We start from the raw sequence: 20604 nt of genomic DNA, 5'->3' as shown, positions 1-20604 counted from the left end.
GTGTCCCTTATGTCCTGTACTAGACTTATTACTCACACATACATGTATGAGGTACTAACAGTGTACCTTATGTCCTGTATTAGACTTATTACTCACACACACATGTACGAGGTACTAACAGTGTACCTTATGTCATGTACTACACTTATTACTCGTACACACATGTACAAGGTACTAACAGTGTACCTTATGTACTGTACTAGACTTATTACTCACACACACATGTACGAGGTACTAACAGTGTACCTTATGTCCTGTATTAGACTTATTACTCACACATACATGTACATGGTACTAACAGTGTACCTTATGTCCTGTACTAGACTTATTACTAACACTCACATGTACGAGGTACTAACAGTGTACCTTATGTCCTGTGCTAGACTTATTTTTCACACACACATGTACGAGGTACTAACAGTGTACCTTATGTCCTGTGCTAGACTTATTTTTCACACACACATGTACGAGGTACTAACAGTGTACCTTATGTCCTGTGCTAGACTTATTTTTCACACACACATGTACGAGGTACTAACAGTGTCCCTTATGTCCTGTACTAGACTTATTACTCACACACACATGTACAAGGTACTAACAGTGTACCTTATGTCCTGTACTAGACTTATAACTCACACATACATGTACAAGGTACTAACAGTATACCTTATGTCCTGTACTAGACCTATTACTCACACAAACATGTACGAGGTACTTACAGTGTACCTTATGTACTGTATTAGACTTATTACTCACACAAACATGTACGAGGTACTAACAGTGTACCATATGTACTGTATTGGACTTATTACTCACACATACATGTATGAGGTACTAACAGTGTACCTTATGTCCTGTACTAGACTTATTACTCACACACACATGTACAAGGTACTCACAATGTTAAGGATCCTTTTTCCATGGAACTGTAGTTCTCTTGTGTCGCCTGCGACGTGAGGCGACATATAGGTATTACTTTGTCGTCGGTTGCGTCGTCCGAAACAAGGTTTCCGTGAGATAACTTGAGCTCCCTTGGGTTGATTGGACTCAAACTTGGTAAACATATTGCATACCAATATAGCTCCGACATGTTTGCATTTCAGAAGTTTAAAAGCATTTTTGGTGGAGTTATGCCTCTTTTATTGCCATATAAGGGCATTGTGTAGTAAATGCAAGCTTATATTTTTTTCAATCAATTCCTTTCAAGTTTTGTACGGTAATGCTAGAAGCAATAATGTTCAACATATATTATGGGTTTTTCTGTTGAGTTTCAACTTTCCGCGTTTTGGCATATCTGCTTACGCGATTTCTTACTAAAAGCGCTGGGTGTCTCCCCCAGGAGAATTTTGTTTTCTAGAACGCCTGAGACACGTTCTCCCGTGTTCTGGCGTCAGCTTCAATGGCCATTTTTTAAGCAAGAAAATATCGTTTTCCCCTATTATTTTACAAATATTTTGCTTCTTTTTGGGTACGTAGGAAATTGGTACTCATCTATGCTAGCTAGCTAGCACTAGGAATAGTTTAACATTATGTACATAAGAACCGATATACTGGTCATAGTGAGTACTATGTGTATACCAATAATTTGTATAGTTAGAGTTGCACTGACACGGTTACCATGTCAAATGATTGAAGCCAGGCTACCAACCATACTGTTCCCTTTATATGTATAAAAGCGGTAAAGAAATTTAGAAATACTTTATTTCACGGGGAAAACTAGAGTTAGATTTTGGGTACAACGATTATTAACAAGGCTAGAGTTTCACTGGCGCGATTACCATGCCGAATGAATTTGCTACCCTCAGTTCTACATTTGTTAGAGATTTTGATTGCAACGAAGCATTTTAGTTGGCGGTCTTTATAGCAGATACAAAACACCTGTCATTGCTTTTTAATATTTTATATCATAAAGTCTATGTTGCGTTTATATATTTTTTTATTTTGTCAAAAATGATGTGTAAGCCCAGGCTTTTTTGCTACATAGGTTGTTACGTGCCTGGAAATGATTTATCAAATGTCGTAGTCATGCCTGCAAAATCAGTTTCTAGTGCATGGTTATAATTTTTGGCAGTAGTGGGTAGCTCCTTAAGTGTGAAAATTTGTCTCTCACACAGCATTCTATTGGACACAGTTATGCTAGATATACCATAAAAAGCACATTTAGATATTATACTGTTTTGATATACTGACAATGTTTAAGTAAGAAACTAAGATGCGTTTTCTTACATAAATTGACATCTGTGAAGTCATGTGTTGTATGTGTGTGATAAGACAGAACTACATCCTTGTTTAGAGAATGTTATGTGTTCACCTGTTTTTGGGTCTTAAGGATCCCTGTCCAACTGTATTGTGATTTTTCCTATATACAGTAGCCTCCCCTTAACTTTCCAATATAACTGTAGCACAGTTGGGTCGGGACACTTCCGTTAAACAGGTAGCTCATATTATATCAATCTGTAATCCAGGGTCCTAATCCAGGGTTAACCCCCACTGGGTTTTTTTACATTCAGAACGCTATTGTTGATTATATTTTGTTTATTTCATCTTTATTATTTCTGAAAAAGTCCCGCAGGGTGTGATTTAAAAAAAAAAAAAAAATCATCGAAGCTGTAGTCATGCCGGTAAAAACAGTTTCCATTACTTACCGGTAGTTACAGTTTTTTGCAGTGGTACGGGGATCCTAACTTAAGCATTGCTGCCTCGAGCTCTTGATCTACTGCTAAAGTACACTTTATCATTTGTTGTGGCCCATTTATCGGAGCAATGGGAAATGTTTTGTTACTTTTTTTTTTTTAACTTTCGGTGCAGTATTGATTTCTGAGTGGTATGTTCGTATTCTAATTGGTTGATGAATTTGGTTTTTTGTTTTTGCTTACATTTTAAATTTACCGGTAAAAACTTTTTTTGTATCATTTAATACATGGAAATCTAATTTATGTTTTTGTTTTGATAAGTTGTGGTGTATAGTTTGGTGCATTTTGTTGATTTGCAATAATTTGCTATAGATATGGCTGATTGCTTCATTGCCAAAGCTTTTACTTTTTGCAGTAAACGTTGGTGACTTAATTAAGTAGAGCTGTTATCAGTATAAATGTGTTAACTCAAGGCCCTAATTAATGTATCGTTCAAGTTTTGGTTTCTAGTTCTGATTATAGATTTTTTTTTAAGTTTGTGATTAAGATTACTACTATTTGTTATAAATTAAAATATCAAATATATAGAATTTTGATAATGCTAACCAGCCTTTCAAAGAAATTCATGCAAAAAATATGTGACAAAAAGCAAAATGTCAGAGATTCCTTACAAAGACCCCTATTTACAAAATAACAGTGTAAAATATCATTAGTTGTTCATGTTATGAAGTAAGTGAATTATAGTAAAAGACAATATGCCTAGAATTTGATTGATTTCAAAAATAAACACTGAAGGACTTAGGTAAAAAATGGTAGTACAGGGAGATATAGCAAGTATATGACCATACATTAAACCATCAAAATCATCTCTCCATTTGTTTTATGTATGAATGTAAAAGCACAATTTTTGGCTAAAAATTTTGGCTAAAATTTTGGCTAAAATTGTGAGATAAAATCCAGTGCAATATTTAATGTTTAGGTACTGCAGTAATAACATGATAAGTTTCAAATTAAGTGTGTTATCATTATAACCGATAGTTGTTATCATTATAACCGATAGTACTTAACATGTTAAAGAGTCTGAAAACACTGAATACATTTATTTTTGTACATTTAGTGTCCATCCCCCATCATTATGTAAGCTAGCACTACCATCACAATCGAGCACAGGCTGTTGATTATGATTTTAATAAGTTGCGTCTTTTTGCACATACAGTGGACTTTGGTTTAGGTAGTGCTGCTGGTGGAAACGGCAACGCACTGGACGCCGCCAACATGAAAGTTTCACCCAGGTAACCCTCCTACTGTCCAACACTAGCCTTGTTATCACTAATGAACACCAGCATTCTGATTCCTAAGTTATCTCCCATTTGCTGCAGGGCATGTTGGCTGTATCTACTATATATATCTCTATTTTAAATGTTATATTTAACAAAACAAATCTTCTCCGAGAGATTTATGGATATCTGTTAAAATTTCAAAAAAATTATGTCTATAATATTATGATAGATTTACAGGTATGGCAAAATTTCTTATTAAAACAATGTAAAGAACAAGGCCTGAAGCAAGGTTAATAAATGACTGATCACGACAACTATAAAGTCACACAAAGGGGAGATAACTGTCAACTCCTGTACCCAGCAGCTACAGGTAATAATCCTATCTTTGCTGGTACAGACAGAAGCTAGAAACATAACAGTGTAAAGTCTAGATCTATAGCTAGCGTAGAACTCACATAGGACCTAATTATAAACCTAGCATGATTTAGTAATAAGCTTTGGCTAAGTAAGAAACCTGGTATAACGACTGGTTTGACACCTGGTCACGTGTAAATATTACATTAAAATTATTTTAGTGTCTAGATATTTTATTTTTTAACTCTGTCTCCTGGAGATTTCTCAGATTTATAGATTCACGTTGATGTACACAAGCTTTAAGGTGTGGTTTGGCTGTCGTGAACAAACGTATTGATGTCTTATTGTACATTAAAGAATTCACCCTATCTAAGAATGATGTTGTATCACAGTTGACTGTCTCAGATTGTTTTATACACAAGTTTGTGATCTTGTTTTGTTTGAGTTTGGTTGCTGTGTTCTAGTGAAAAAGTACAAAATATACAGAACAAATAAGATATAAGGACCAACTTCAAAACTGGCAGCTTTCATCTTCACAGGGCTCTTCAGGTTTACTTCAAAAGGAAAAGGTCATGATGTCATACTCACACGTCATCATACTACAATAGTAATGTGACGTCACACAATACACGTCATCACACTACAATATTAATGTGACGTCGCACAATACACATCATCACACTACAATAGTAATATGACGTCACACAGTACACGTCATCACACTACATTAGTAATGTGACGTCAAACAGTACACGTCATCACACTACAATAGTAACATGACATCACACAATACACGCCATCACACTACAATAGTAACATGACGTCGCACAATACACGTCATCACACTACAATAGTAATGTGACGTTGCACAATACACATCATCACACTACAATAGTAATGTGACGTCGCACAGTACACGTCATCACACTACAATAGTAACATGACATCACACAACACACGCCATCACACGACAATAGTAATGTGACGTCACACAGTACACGTCATCACACTACAATAGTAATATGACGTCACACAGTACACGTCATCACACTACATTAGTAATGTGACGTCAAACAGTACACGTCATCACACTACAATAGTAATGAGACGTCACACAGTACACGTCATCACACTACAATAGTAACATGACATCACACAATACACGCCATCACACTACAAAAGTAATGTGACGTCAAACAGTACATGTCATCACACTACAATAGTAATGTGACGTCACACAGTACACGTCATCACACTACAATAGTAATGTGACGTCACACAGTACACGTCATCACACTACAATAGTAATGTGACGTCAAACAGTACACGTCATCACACTACAATAGTAACATGACGTCGCACAATACACGCCATCACACTACAATAGTAATGTGACGTCAAACAGTACACGTCATCACACTACAATAGTAATGAGACGTCACACAGTACACGTCATCACACTACAATAGTAACATGACATCACACAATACACGCCATCACACTACAAAAGTAATGTGACGTCAAACAGTACATGTCATCACACTACAATAGTAATGTGACGTCACACAGTACACGTCATCACACTACAATAGTAATGTGACGTCACACAATACACATCATCACACTACAATAGTAATGTGACGTCAAACAATACACATCATCACACTACAATAGTAACATGACGTCGCACAATACACATCATCACACTACAATAGTAACATGACGTCACACAATACACGTCATCACACTACAATAGTAATGTGACTTCACACAGTACATGTCATCACGCTACAATAGTAATGTGACGTCACACAGTACACGTCATCACACTACAATAGTAATGTGAGTTCACACAGTACATGTCATCACGCTACAATAATAATGTGACGTCACACAGTACACGTCATCACACTACAATAGTAACATGACATCACACAATACACGCCATCACACTACAATAGTAATGTGACGTCAAACAGTACACGCCATCACACTACAAAAGTAATGTGATGTCAAACAGTACATGTCATCACACTACAATAGTAATGTGACGTCAAACAGTACACGTCATCACACTACAATAGTAACATGACATCACACAATACACGCCATCACACTACAAAAGTAATGTGACGTCAAACAGTACATGTCATCACACTACAATAGTAATGTGCCGTCACACAGTACACGTCATCACACTACAATAGTAATGTGACGTCACACAGTACACGTCATCACACTACAATAGTAATGTGACATCACACAATACACGTCATCACACTACAATAGTAATGTGACATCAAACAGTACACATCATCACACTTCAATAGAAATGTGACGTCACACAGTACACGTCATCACACTACAATAGTAATGTGACATCAAACAGTACACATCATCACACTTCAATAGAAATGTGACGTCACACAGTACACGTCATCACACTACAATAGTAACATGACATCACACAATACATATCATCACACTACAATAGTAATGTGACGTCGCACAATACACATCATCACACTACAATAGTTACATGACGTCACACAATACACGCCATCACACTACAATAGTAATGTTTCGTGGCACAATACAGATCATCACACTGCAATAGTAACATGACGTCGCAAAATACACGACATCACACTACAATAGTTACATGACGTCACACAATACACGTCATCACACTACAATAGTTACATGACGTCACACAATACACATCATCACACTACAATAGTAACATGACGTCACACAATACACATAATAACACTACAATAGTAACATAACATCACACAATACACATCATCACACTACAATAGTAATGTTACGTCGCACAATACACATCATCACACTAGAATAGTAATGTTACGTCGCACAATACACGTCATCACACTACAATAGTAATGTTAGGTCACACAATACACGTCATCACACTACAATAGTAATGTTACATCACACAATACACATCATCACACTACAATAGTAATGTTAGGTCACACAATACACGTCATCACACTACAATAGTAATGTGACATCACACAATACACGTCATCACACTACAATAGTTATTTGACGTTGCACAATACACGTCATCACACTACAATAGTAATGTTACGTCGCACAATACACGTCATCACACTACAATAGTAACATGACGTCGCACAATACACATCATCACACTACAATAGTAATGTTACGTCACACAATACACATCATCACACTACAATAGTAATGTAACGTCGCCCAATACACGCCATCACACTACAATAGTAATGTTACGTCGCACAATACATGTCATCACACTACAATAGCTATTTGACGTCGCACAATACACGTCATCACACTACAATAGTAACATGACGTCGCACAATACACATCATCACACAACAATAGTAATGTGACGTCACACAATACACGTCATCACACTACAATAGTAATGTGAAGTCACACAATACACATCATCACACTACAATGGTAACATGACGTCACACAATACACATCATCACACTACAATAGTAATGTGACGTCACACAGTACACGTCATCACACTACAATAGTAATGTTACGTCGCACAATAAAAGTCATCACACTACAATAGTAACATGACGTAGCACGATACACGTCATCACACTACAATAGTAATGTGACGTCACACAATACACATCATCACACTACAATGGTAACATGACGTCACACAATACACATCATCACACTACAATAGTAATGTGACCTTGCACAATACACATCATCACACTACAGTAGTAATGTTACGTCACACAGTACACGTCATCACACTACAATAGTAATGTTACGTCACACAAAACACGTCATCACACTACAATAGTAACATGACGTCACGCAATACACGTCATCACACTACAATAGTAATGTTATGTCGCACAATACACGTCATCACACTACAAAAGTAACGTGACGTCGCACAATAAACAAGATTTTTAGACTAACTAGTGCAAAATTTAACTGTGACCTGTTGAGACTAGGTTTTAATATTTTGATGAAAGGTTTTGGTGTTTTTTTTCTTGGAATATTGTCAGATGAATATAATTGATATAAAGGTTACACATTAAATTGATCACTGGCATTGTAATGTATTGCCTTGCATATGAAATGGAGAATTGTTTAGTGGTGTCAAGGTTTTAAGTAAATATACCAAGTCTGCTGTCAAAGTGCAAATTATCATTACAAATTTTGTACAGAAGCGTTTCCAAAGAATGTTCCCCTACATAAATAAGACCATCACAGTGAAGAGAGATGCTTTTTTTTCTAAGTTTCTGATTTCAAGACATTTATGCTAAATTACGGTTACCCTGATACCTGGTATAATGGAAATGGCACCCAAAATAAGTACATTTTAGTGCATATTGGTGATTCCAGATCATATCTAAAAACTATTACAGATTTTATCTTCAAAATTCAACCATGAGTCAAACACACTGCAGAGGGTTGTGTGTATTCGTACACAGACAAGGCTTTCTGTATTTTGTACTTTCTGATACAAGAAAGTTTAAACTTCACACATGAATCGATCACAATGCAAAATTTTGTTCCTTTAGATTACTTGTGTCCTTAGGAGTATATATCGTAAATCATGATATACACAATGAAATATGATTGTGGGAGTGCCATCCTTATACATGATATGAAGCACCTTCGTGTAAACCTCAGGTCATTAGATACCAATTTCTCACACCTCGGACAGGGATATCGCACATGATACCCTGTGCTAGATTTTTCTATCTTGTCTGATCTGTCTGGCATCTTTAAGTGACATTTCGCAGCATTTTCACACGGCAATGTATTCATACTTTGCAATAATGGCTTGAAATTGACAATCTGCGTTATAAATATTCTGTTTTGTCTTGATTCCTGATGTTGTAGGAAAATATATAATCTTCACTGTGAAATACATGGTCATCATTGGAAGCATGGACTACATTTGATACGGAGGCATTTAATGTAGCTTTAGCAGTGGATAGGCCATATTTATATGAGGCCCCGGACGGGGTAATTGTAGACATTTTTTTTTGTGAACTAAAAAGGTGTGAGAATAAAAATCAATTACCTGTAACTGAGCGAGATCAAGTTATCTCAGTCTTCGGCTAAGATTTTATAACATCCAATCCTTGGCTAACGCCTCAGTTAGGATTATGTTACAGAATCCTAGCCCGTGACGGAGATAACCTGATCTCGCTTAGTGACTGGTAATAGATTGGTAATATGTGTACCCCAGTATCACATTATCATGTGTATGTTTCTTTGTGCATGTCCCCTGTAACCACATATTATTGTCTTGTAACAGGATCATATCGCTGACTATGGTAGGTACTCCGCATCCGCATCGCTTAACATATTCCGTACCACACTTTTGATTTCATGACGGGCATCACAAATTTTACGTAATCAGTTCTAGGAATTATTATTTTATCATATTTAAAAATTTAGTTGGGAAAATTTAAATTGAAGCCTTGACCATGAAATGGAAGTGTTGTACAGTGATTTCGTGCATGGAATATAGATCCTGGTGTACGGGCCCTGTATCACGTAGATACAGGCACTGTGTATATATGCATGGAGCACTGTTTTTTGTAACACTGTGACAAAGTTAATTGTCCCACAGGGTTGGTGTTTTATCTGACTGGAGTTGACAACAGAGCGTATTCTCTTGCCTCATTTTGAGCTGTTATATGTGAAGCTCCATGAATTAATTCTAGCTGTTTTCTTAATACAATTTCTATTTGGATTTTTTGTATTCTTTTCTGATTTTAACACCTATACTTACTTATAGTGGTATGTCCTTGACCTGGGATGTGAAAGCTTGTACAACCCTCAGGGTTGTGTAACCTCTATGGTTGACATTCACTCTGTTTGTATACTGTGTATTGGTTTGAAATTTAATTATTATTGAGTGAAATTGTTACTTTTTTTTTTGCGATTTCCGTTATCTATATATATTTCATCCTTAAATACTGTAGAGCAGGATTTTTCCACTGGGATGATATTTTCGCGATTTTGCAGTTCAATAATGTGATAACAAAAGTATGATCCAAAGAATAATATGACAAGCGTAAAAATGAGCCGCGATAATAAACTTAATGACCGTATTGTCGCCATGAAATAATGTGCACATGGTAATATGATGACGTGTGAAATTACATGATTTGCTGTCATAAACCCTATTTATTTGACAGTTTGATACTTTATATGATGAGTGTCTCATCTTTTGGCTTAAACACAGCGAACATATAGTTCCTTCAAATTTCTAGATCACGAAATTAAAATCTGGGAAAATTTAAAATAATTTTCAATCGTGAAAATTTAAGCCCGTGTAAATAACCCGCTATACGGTATATGTTAAATATATATACAGATATTAATTGATGTATTTACGATGAGATGTATTTGTTTTGTTAGAGTCTTCCGCCTATTGTGAAAAGATCAGCTGTAAGAATTTCCTTTTTGTTAGTTACATTTTTGTTTCTTTCCTTACGATATTTGTAGCATACAAACAACAGTGTAATTTTGGTGATTTACATTAAATATGTATTACAAAGTCATGCATGCTAACATACGGTAATAGCCAAGTTTATATCATTAGTAGAATAACCAGACATCATACAACATTGTAGTGCAGTCTTTTTAACATCAAATTTCTGTGCTTAGGTAGCGGGTAATATGTTATTCCTGTATGGCTATCTGCATTTCTTCTAAAGTTTCCCAGTATACTTACCCGACAGACTTTCAGCTTTATATAGGCCTGCTGTACAGAGAGATGTGTATGGAGTTCAGTGTAGGCTACTTTCCAGAGATAATTTTGTAGATCAAAAATTGACATACCGGTAGGTAACATGACTACTGCTGTCTCTTCAAAGAAGACCTTAATTATAACAGTGTAGACACCTGTAGATATACTGTAGAATACAGGCTACAACACCAGTCCTGCCAAAGGATATTTAGCTGTGCTTGTACATGTATCGGGAATTATTTACCATAGTTAAAAATACTTATATCAAATTTAGCACATGCACTTAGTTAAAAGGACAGGAGGGAAAAAATCCTATTATGGCAAAGAGTTCAGAGTTTGCAACAGTTTGTTAGTTGTATTTGATTATCTCTGAATACTTGTCAATCATACTCATATCAGCGGAGGGACTGTAACTATTCATAATAAAACTGAAAAAGAAAGGGGGAAACAAAAAATTGACATGAATCCTTTGTCATATACACTAGCTTTACAGGTATTGATTTTACATCATTGTTTTATTTTCGGTGTTAAAACATTCAAAAACATCCATTCTACTGCAAATCTGGCTAAACCTCTCATGTACAATAAGTAGATATCAAGAAAGTATTTTTGTGTTGAACAGAATGCACAGACAGGTAACCAGAAGCCATTGCGAGTGGCTTCCTCCTCCCAGCAGAACCCTACTTCACGATGTCTGGGAGTTTTTGAAGTTCGGGGGGATGAGAAAAAGACTGCTATACTTATGAAACAATTTTCTAAAGGACCACCTAAAAAGCCGAGTGTAAGATTGCTCTGCCATCACCTAATACAGTTAACAGAACTGACTAAATGGCTTCAAGTGAAGTGCTGACCTTGGATGTGTGCATGATATTATCATTGACCTTTAATGCCAAATGGACAGCAAGAGCCAAGAAAAAAGCATGAGATGACGAGCTTCAATTGTTGCTAATAATCAATGTCAGAGAAATGTGACTGAAGAGTCACTGTAACCTCATTTAATCTGTCAGCTGGCGTTGCTGTGGTTTGTATGCATGTTGGCTGGGAGGCCTACGACAGATCGTGTGCTGATCATGTGTGGTTCAACATCACTGGTGTTATAAGCTCACCTGGCACGAATGGCCGAGTAAATTCATGTGTTCACCGTTCATCAGTTGTCATCTTTTTCTCACACCATAATGGCTATAAGGATATTGACTAAATTCTGCATGATCAAAAAGAGTGTTTGGCCCCATGGAGTCAGAGGAGTGCTACCCAATACTTAATCTTAAAAAGACTAAGTAGGGGTGGGGGAAAAATCTAATATGATGAGCGGCATTCCTGGGTCAATTAATTTTGTGGCTCCACTGTGTACAGAAGGGTGGGACCAAAAATGTGGGAAACACTTTTACTACTCCTCAAGTTTGTCTGAATGATCCAAGTCTCATGATGAAGTGTGTGGCTTATAGGCAGATTGGTACAAATGATCATCTTATGACCAGCCATTGTAGTAAAGCTGACCCAGTATGGCTTTGGCCTCTAATTGGCCGAGACATTTTTGACTTCTTAATTTCCGAGGTCAATTTTGACAAAACTTATGCAAATATTCATCCTTGGCCCTCTGAGACCAAGAGTTGTTAATTCTTGGATTAATTTACAAAGATTGCTTTCTGTGCTTTGTTAGATATATCTCCAACTGTCACCAGACCTATGATAAACAAACTTGATCTAAATCATGCTCTCGTGCCCCTAAACAGGCACTGTTAATTTCAGAATTTCTGGTCTTCTGTTGACTTTTGCTCAATTCCACCAGATAAGAGTTGTTATCTAGTTTGGGTAACAAAACAAATGGGTGAACGATACAGGCCTGTTGGGTCTCTTGTGTTTCTGATTCATCCGTCATGTGAACAAAAAAATCATTGATTAGAACATACATGTCTGTCAGTGATATCGCCATGGTTTTCTACTTTCTTACCTACATATTCAGTTTAGATCTGCTACTTGCGTGGAACATTTGTCATTCGTGTGGAACACTGGATGTTCCTGAGAAAGTTGGATGTTTCTTAACACATGCTTTTTGGCTACATACAGTTGTCGTATTTAAAGCTTCTTGTTCTTACCTTGTTGATTGTATGGAGTAGAACATCATATTATGGATTAAAAAAAAAAAATTAAATAAATATTATTTTTGATGACCTGCATGGTATACAATGTACCACTTAATGATTCATCATTTCAGTAAAAATTAGATTCATACATGTTTATCCACCGAGCTAAACATTGATTTTTTTTTTTGCATGTTTCAGTTTATACTACATATATATTTAACCCTTACAGTATTTATTTACACATTCTGTATGTTGTGGTGGTTACAATGTGTTTGGTGTTTTGTAACAGCGATCTTTTCTGATGCTTCGATCTTTATATTAACTTGGAGCACATCACGTTGTTTGGGAATCATGGAGATGATCAATAATGAGTACAGTGAACAGTAACGATGTCTAATGTGTTTGTTTTAACTTGATGATGTATTGTATTTGATTTTCAGACAACATTTCTTTTATATAAAACAAAATGTATATATTACTGGTATTTATCATGGCTGCCACGTTGTTCAGTGGTACACATACTTTTGCGTATGAATCGGTGTAGTGACCTCATGTCAAACGTTCACAATGGAAATAAATAATGAGCCATTTATAGGGCTAAAATGGCAGAATTTCAAACTACAAGAATGACTAGGAAAACCCTCTTTTTCTTACAGTTTCAAACATCCTTGAGCATGTGATAAAAAATGTGTTCGTTACAAATTTTTTCATTTGAGCCTGCCAAAGAGTCATTAAAAAATTAAATTTTCCGACCGATTTCAAAAATCTTAAATAAAATTGAAACTCTTATATAACTATAATAATAAACAGCAGTGGTCATGATGTTAGGTATACCATTCATTCAGTTGCTGTGCATGATTACATACATTTATCTCTTAATTACAGAAGTTCTATACATATATACTCTATGTTATACATCAGATTTTACTGTATACCTGCAAGTAATTTATTAACTGATATGTGAAGTCAGGAAAACATGTCCTTAACAATATGTTGTAAACTTCGTTTTGTCCTTTGCAGCAGACACAGCAACAATTTACTCGACAACACAGACATTCCGATCACCCTTAGGGAGCTACCCGGCAATGACAGAAGCCACTTTAACTCCGCGAGAGTAAGTAATCAAAACTGCTACTTATAGATGATCTGATAAAACAGATCAAAGAACTTATTTAACTGTTTGTTGCCCGTCTGTTGTCAATTGTTTCTCCTGCACACATGGTCTAGAATCCTGCTATATGGTCCATAGTGCCCTGGGGTGAAGGGCTGTTTTAATTTATGTTTAAAAAGTTGATCCAAAAAACATCAAGCAAGAGTAGACTACCAATGCTCTAGCAAAAATAGATTCCACTCCTACAGCTTGTAAGAGCATATGTTGATTTGAGAAGCAATTTAGCTGATGAGAAAACTGTCTGCTTTTTGTTGAAGGCTACACCCAGTACAATGACATACGATTACAGAAGGCTGACTCAGTCATCAAAGACACAACGACACCACCAGGCTCCCAGTAAACTCACCGTCTTCTGGATAGACTGAGCACATGTAAAGCTTCCAACAGACCAGACATCCCCAGGCTTCCGGTAAACTCACCGTCTTCTGTATAGACTGAACACATGTAAAGCTTCCACCAGACCAGACATCACCAGGCTCGCAGTAAACTCACCGTCTTCTGGATAGACTCAACACATGTAAAGCTTCCAACAGACCAGACATCCCCAGGCTTCCGGTAAACTCACCGTCTTCTGGATAGACTCAACACATGTAAAGCTTCCAACAGACCAGACATCATCAGGCTCCCGGTAAACTCACCGTCTTCTGGATAGACTCAACACATGTAAAGCTTCCAACAGACCAGACATCACCAGGCTTCCGGTAAACTCACCGTCTTCTGGATAGACTGAGCACATGTAAAGCTTCCAACAGACCAGACATCACCAGGCTTCCGGTAAACTCACCGTCTTCTGGATAGACTGAACACAGGCAAAGCTTCCAACAGACCAGACATCACCAGGCTTCCGGTAAACTCACCGTCTTCTGTATAGACTGAACACATGTAAAGCTTCCAACAGCCCAGACATCACCAGGCTCGCAGTAAACTCACCGTCTTCTGGATAGACGGAACACAGGTAAAGCTTCCAACAGACCAGACATCACCAGGCTCGTAGTAAACTCACCGTCTTCTGGATAGACTCAACACATGTAAAGCTTCCAACAGACCAGACATCCCCAGGCTTCCGGTAAACTCACCGTCTTCTGTATAGACTGAACACATGTAAAGCTTCCAACAGACAAGACATCATCAGGCTCCCGGTAAACTCACCGTCTTCTGGATAGACTGAACACATGTAAAGCTTCCAACAGACCAGACATCACCAGGCTCACCGACATATTTAATGACTATATGGCCGATACCTGTAGTATCTGTATGTAGCTTTAAGACAATGTAGAGCATTACAAATCCATGACGTTGTCTTGGTGTCCATTTTAAGTAGAAGTTTGCTTGGTTTAACAACTTGAATTTCTACATTTTAACTTACCAAACAGTTGATGTTATAACAGTTTTATACAACCTAGATCTGTGGTAATTGTGATCAGTAGACTGATGTTTCCCATTCTTGGTTTGTACATCTGAACTACAAACATTATTTACCGTTTTTCGTTTTAAGCCACTTGCTACAGGTATAGCTAGTTTTAAAGAATCTCATTAATTTACGCTATCATTTACATGATTAAAGTGACTTTTATCAATCAATTGGTATTTCAAGAATTGGAAAAACTAAATTTTATGTTTTAATTTATCATGACTGTAAGTCTTTTCAAAGTGATCCTTCATATGTGTTACATGTATGTTATTTGATCTGTTATGGGAGTAATAAAGCCGGATAAGCTCGGTCATAAGGTTAATGTAAGTATTTCTTCAAGATCCTTGTAACATTGCAAGCAAAATGCTGGAAAAAGCATTTTACAGTTACCTCTTCTTCAATTAGTGTGTGCTATAACTAATGGGATTGGGCTAGGGAACTGCTGCTGATCAGGGAGTTCACTAATGGAGATATAACACACAAAAACGTAATGTACTTTAAATAAACCGCAAAGCGGTTTATGATGAGAGTACACTCCGGTTTTTTGTGTTATAGCTCCATTACATAAAAAATATATTCAAGTTAATCTACTATACACAATCCCTGTGGAAATCAACTTTTATTGATGGGACTCTTTTCTCTTAGATATTATTACGCTGCTGTATCAGCCAATCAAAAGCGACGTTACAAACGGTGATATCATTTTTTATGTTATGGGCTGATAATATAATTTTTTAGGCCAATGAAAAGGTTTATTACAAGCAAAATTAAATTATTTATTATTAATTTAATCATTTTTTTCTCATGAAGTTCCACTAGGTACAAGTTTCTTGTCAGAAATGATTTAATCAAGCCATTCTCTTGCAGGTAAAATGTTTCTCATTCACTTACCAGCTACAGTTTCGTGGTACGTGGATCGTTAAATCTTGTTTTATGTAGTGTTTCCGATCAATGTAGATGAATTGAATGGAAGTAAACTAGAAGTGTTGAGTCCTTTTGTTAATGACACCCGTCATTTTGTTAATGACAATGACACCCGTCATTTTGTTATTGACACCCGTCGTTTTGTTAATGACAATGACACCCGTCATTTTGTATTTCTGGAATCGAGACGAATGGCATTATCAGCATTTTCCCATAATGGCAAAACAATTGAGTAAATTGTATGTATCAGCATTCCTTCGTTCTAGTCGGACCACAATGACCTGTTGTGTTGACCTCAGATTACTATTTTGATAAAGCACAAGTCCTGTAGGGAGCATGGTAGATCTTTAATGCAAGGAACCGTTCACCCTAGTTACAGAGGATACAATCCTGATGGCTGTTTTAGAGTGTGGTATATAAGTTCTATGTATTTTCATACAAAAAATAATTAAGGTACTTGATTTTAGACTATTTTTTAATTTCGTTAGCTTTATTTTATCTACCAATACAGTATTTTTTTTAAAATGCCCTTTTACATTCATTGTTGTTTTTCGTCCCAAGGAATCGCTAAAAAAACACCACGGTATACTTTTTAAGTATTATAAAAAAAATCAAGATTTTATATGGCATTGAAAGCATTTCAGCTATCAGGATTATGGACAAAAAATCTCAGGAAGTTTAAACTCCATATAAAGGTCAATGTGACAGGTGATTATGGTCACGTATACACGTACCACTGATATCACGTTGTATATATGTGTAACCACGACAACGGGACAGTGTACCAGGTATTTATTGTATGTGGTCCCACTGTGGTGTCTAGGTTTCGCGGGATACAAAGTATAATTATATAGACTGTGATATATTGTATATTCTCAAATTATTATGAAACTAGAATAGTTATTTATTATTAATGCCCCGATTGAGAACATATTTTACAAGGTTCAGAACAAGTTCAATTCTTTTTAAAATCTAGTATACAAATGTAATTTCATTTAATAGGTATTTACAAAGTTTGTTTTACATGTATTTTTGCAAGTTTTAAGTTTATGAAGACAAAATAACTAAAATGTCATTAAGGTAATATTGGCATTTGAATGATGTTTTAAAATAGATTAATATATGTAGAAAGAATTATTGGAGATGGATCAATTCTTACAAAAAGAACAAATTTGTACCGAAGACGGACAAGATATGTAGTCATTTATCTAATACATGTTGCATATAAATTCTGTAGTTTGTAATCTGTCCTCGGTTGTAAGAATGATCATAAACTGTAATCCGTCCTCGAATTGTCATCGGTTGTATTAATGAAGCATGTGTTCCATTAAAACACACTTTGTTACCTGGTAATCAAAATATTTAAACACTGGATATTATACAAGGTTTCATTTAACCATTTCATTGTCCACTATGGTTGATTTTGGCGAGGGCCAGTCAGTCCAGAATGCACTTGACTATTGTATTCATGACCATGTTTTCATTATCATACTCCGAGTCCTATGTGGAGAAGTTCGATTTGAATGTAAAATCTGGTCTTTATTGTAACTTGATGCATTTATAAGTTGAAAGTATTACTTATTGAAATTATTGCGGTGCTGTACTGAATCCTAAAAATAGTTGTCTATATTTTCTCCTTCCTGAAAATGCAGGTGGTCATGATCCCCTACAGTGTTTAATGGCCGGAGTTGTATAGTATTTAGCATTGTGGTGGACAAGGCATAGCTCCACATGCATGTCAGCCACGACTCATACGTATGTAAACAATTCAGTTAACTATAAGTAATTCATATGTACCGACAGCATTGACATTAACAATATAATCTTGGTAATGTACCAACATGAAAGTGGCCACAAATTTTATGTAACCAGTACAGTATTACTGTAAACTGGGAAATATTCACCCAGTCCAACTTGCGCCCTTCGTCCATGAAATTCATTTTCGCCCTTCACATTAAGTTTCTATATTTATTGTTGTGTTTACTTTTTTTTGTTATAATGCTAAATTTGCCCTCATTACAGAGGGCAAAAAATGTCAAATTAAACTGCAGTGAAATTTTCATCAGTATACAGGCATTGCCCATGTTAAAATATACACGAGTATATAGTCATTGGGTATGTTAAAATCTACACGAGTATATAGTCATTGGGTATGTTCTGCAAACATTTAAGTTAATGTTTATAATACATTCAGCTTATTTTTGAAAGATTTTGTTTGCGCAAACTACTGCGAGAGCAACATTCACTTTAAACCAATACATACAGCGAGGCAAAATGATAACCTAGAGATTATCAGGAAATTATTGTTTTAGTTTTGTGGTATTTGTTTGAATGGCCCCAATAAATATATTTTGACGGAGCACCTGCACATTTGTTTTAATGCGAAAAGTGCAAATTTTGTGCCATAATATCTATTGTTAGCATTATACTTATCAAAACATTAGTTTAAACCTTGAAAATGTTTTGATAAGGTAATTGTCCTAATTTTAAGAAACATTTAGAAATGTTTGTAAAAATTGTTGTCAAGGAAAATACTTTTTTTTAAGATTCTGTGGACCGAAATAAATTTGCTATATAAAAGGTCAATTTTTCAGTCTGGGGCAACTTTGAACAAATGAATGTTTATATTGTGTGCTGGCAAGATGCATCACTGATAAGGTGGTCAAGATATGTTCAATAAATTATGATATATTTACTTCTTACTTTTGTTTTTCTTTCGGGGTCAGAGTACTGAAGTTTGCCACTGTAAGTTGGCTTGGTTTCGACACTTTGCACATCTCGTCATGGCGTAGCATGGTGTATCCTCGAAATCAAAGTGTTCCACTTCTGATACACCTATCTTCTCTGAATGTCATGACAAGATAAAAGGCTAACAGCAAGCTGTTCAAATTGAACAACTTTTTGAAGGCGCTTACAAGGATCATCGACAGATGGACGGGGCGATTCCTATGTACCCTCCTGAACCATTTTTTGCTGGTGGTATAATGACGTATCATACCGAAGTATGGTCGAAGTAGGGTTTCAAAGGTTTTACCTCTATTTCTCCAATTGAGCCCCGCCCTTCTGCCCCCTGCTTATACAAAATTGTTTCCCCTTCACCCAAGGCTGCTTCACACTCGCTGTTTATACGAAATCGAGTCCCTTTGCCTAAGGACGTTCCAGACAAAATTAGGAAAATATCCCTCATTCCCTATGGTATTAGTGGGATTATAAAGGTTTTACCTATATTTCCCCTATTGGGCCCCGCCCCTCAGGTCCCAGAGGGGCCACACCCACCGTTTATACAAAATTGGTTCCCCTTTACCAACGATGCTCCACACCAAATATGGACCAATTCCTACAGAAGAAGGATTTTAAAGAATAATCTGCAATTTTTCCCCTATTGAGCCCTGCCTCTCAGGCCCCTGGGGGGGCCAGACCCACCGTTTATACAAAATTGGTTCCCCTTTACCAAAGGATGCCTCAGACCAAATATGGAACAAATCCTTTCATTCCTACAGAAGAAGGATTTTAAAGAATTTGCTATATTTACCCTATTGGGCCCGCCCCTCAGCCCCAAGGGGGGCCAGACCCACGGTTTATACAAAAATTGTTCCCCTTTTCCCAAGGATGCCTCAGACCAAATATGGAACAAATCCTTTCATTCCTACAGAAGAAGAAGGATTTTAAAGAATTTGCTATATTTCCCCTATTGGGCCCCGCCCCTCAGACCCACCATTTATACAAAATGTGTTCCCCTTCCCCCAAGGATGCTTCTGTCCAAATTTGGTCTAAATCTGCTCAGTCGTTCATGACTAGTAGCGTTTTAAAGGAAATGTTGACGGACGCTGCAGTATGTCATAAGCTCACCATGGTCCTTTGGACCAGGTGAGCTAATAAAGGGAAAAAAAGTCTAGTGCTGACAAAACACCTCTATTTTATTATTCCAACAACTTTGCCAAAAGAAATGACCTACTGTGAACAATACCAAGGAGGTTTTCA

The 20604-nt window shown here is 36.4% G+C and overlaps 1 protein-coding gene across 8 annotated transcripts in view; it reads left to right on the top strand.

Annotated features, from left to right (window-relative positions):
• LOC110445967 (cytosolic carboxypeptidase-like protein 5) overlaps positions 1–16280 on the top strand; it is a 36952-nt gene extending 20672 nt beyond the window's left edge. For 2 of the 8 annotated variants that reach the window (XM_021490879.1, XM_021490878.1), the window contains 3 exons: positions 3850–3925; positions 14138–14231; positions 14546–16280. In XM_021490879.1, coding sequence (XP_021346554.1) covers positions 3850–3925; positions 14138–14231; positions 14546–14653 — 278 coding nt within the window. In that variant the 3' untranslated portion in view covers positions 14654–16280. Of the gene's footprint in view, positions 1–3849; positions 3926–9590; positions 9610–10702; positions 10733–14137; positions 14232–14545 lie in introns of those variants that run through there. The other 6 variants (XM_021490883.1, XM_021490882.1, XM_021490880.1 and 3 more) reach the window with 5 other exon arrangements.
• The last annotated feature ends 4324 nt before the right edge of the window (positions 16281–20604 follow it).

This window comes from Mizuhopecten yessoensis, unplaced genomic scaffold (genome assembly GCF_002113885.1).
Source record: "Mizuhopecten yessoensis strain PY_sf001 unplaced genomic scaffold, ASM211388v2 scaffold2429, whole genome shotgun sequence".
NCBI classification, from domain to species: domain Eukaryota; kingdom Metazoa; phylum Mollusca; class Bivalvia; order Pectinida; family Pectinidae; genus Mizuhopecten; species Mizuhopecten yessoensis.
Note: the sequence above shows the minus strand (reverse complement) of the source record. Positions and strands in the feature narration are given on the sequence as shown.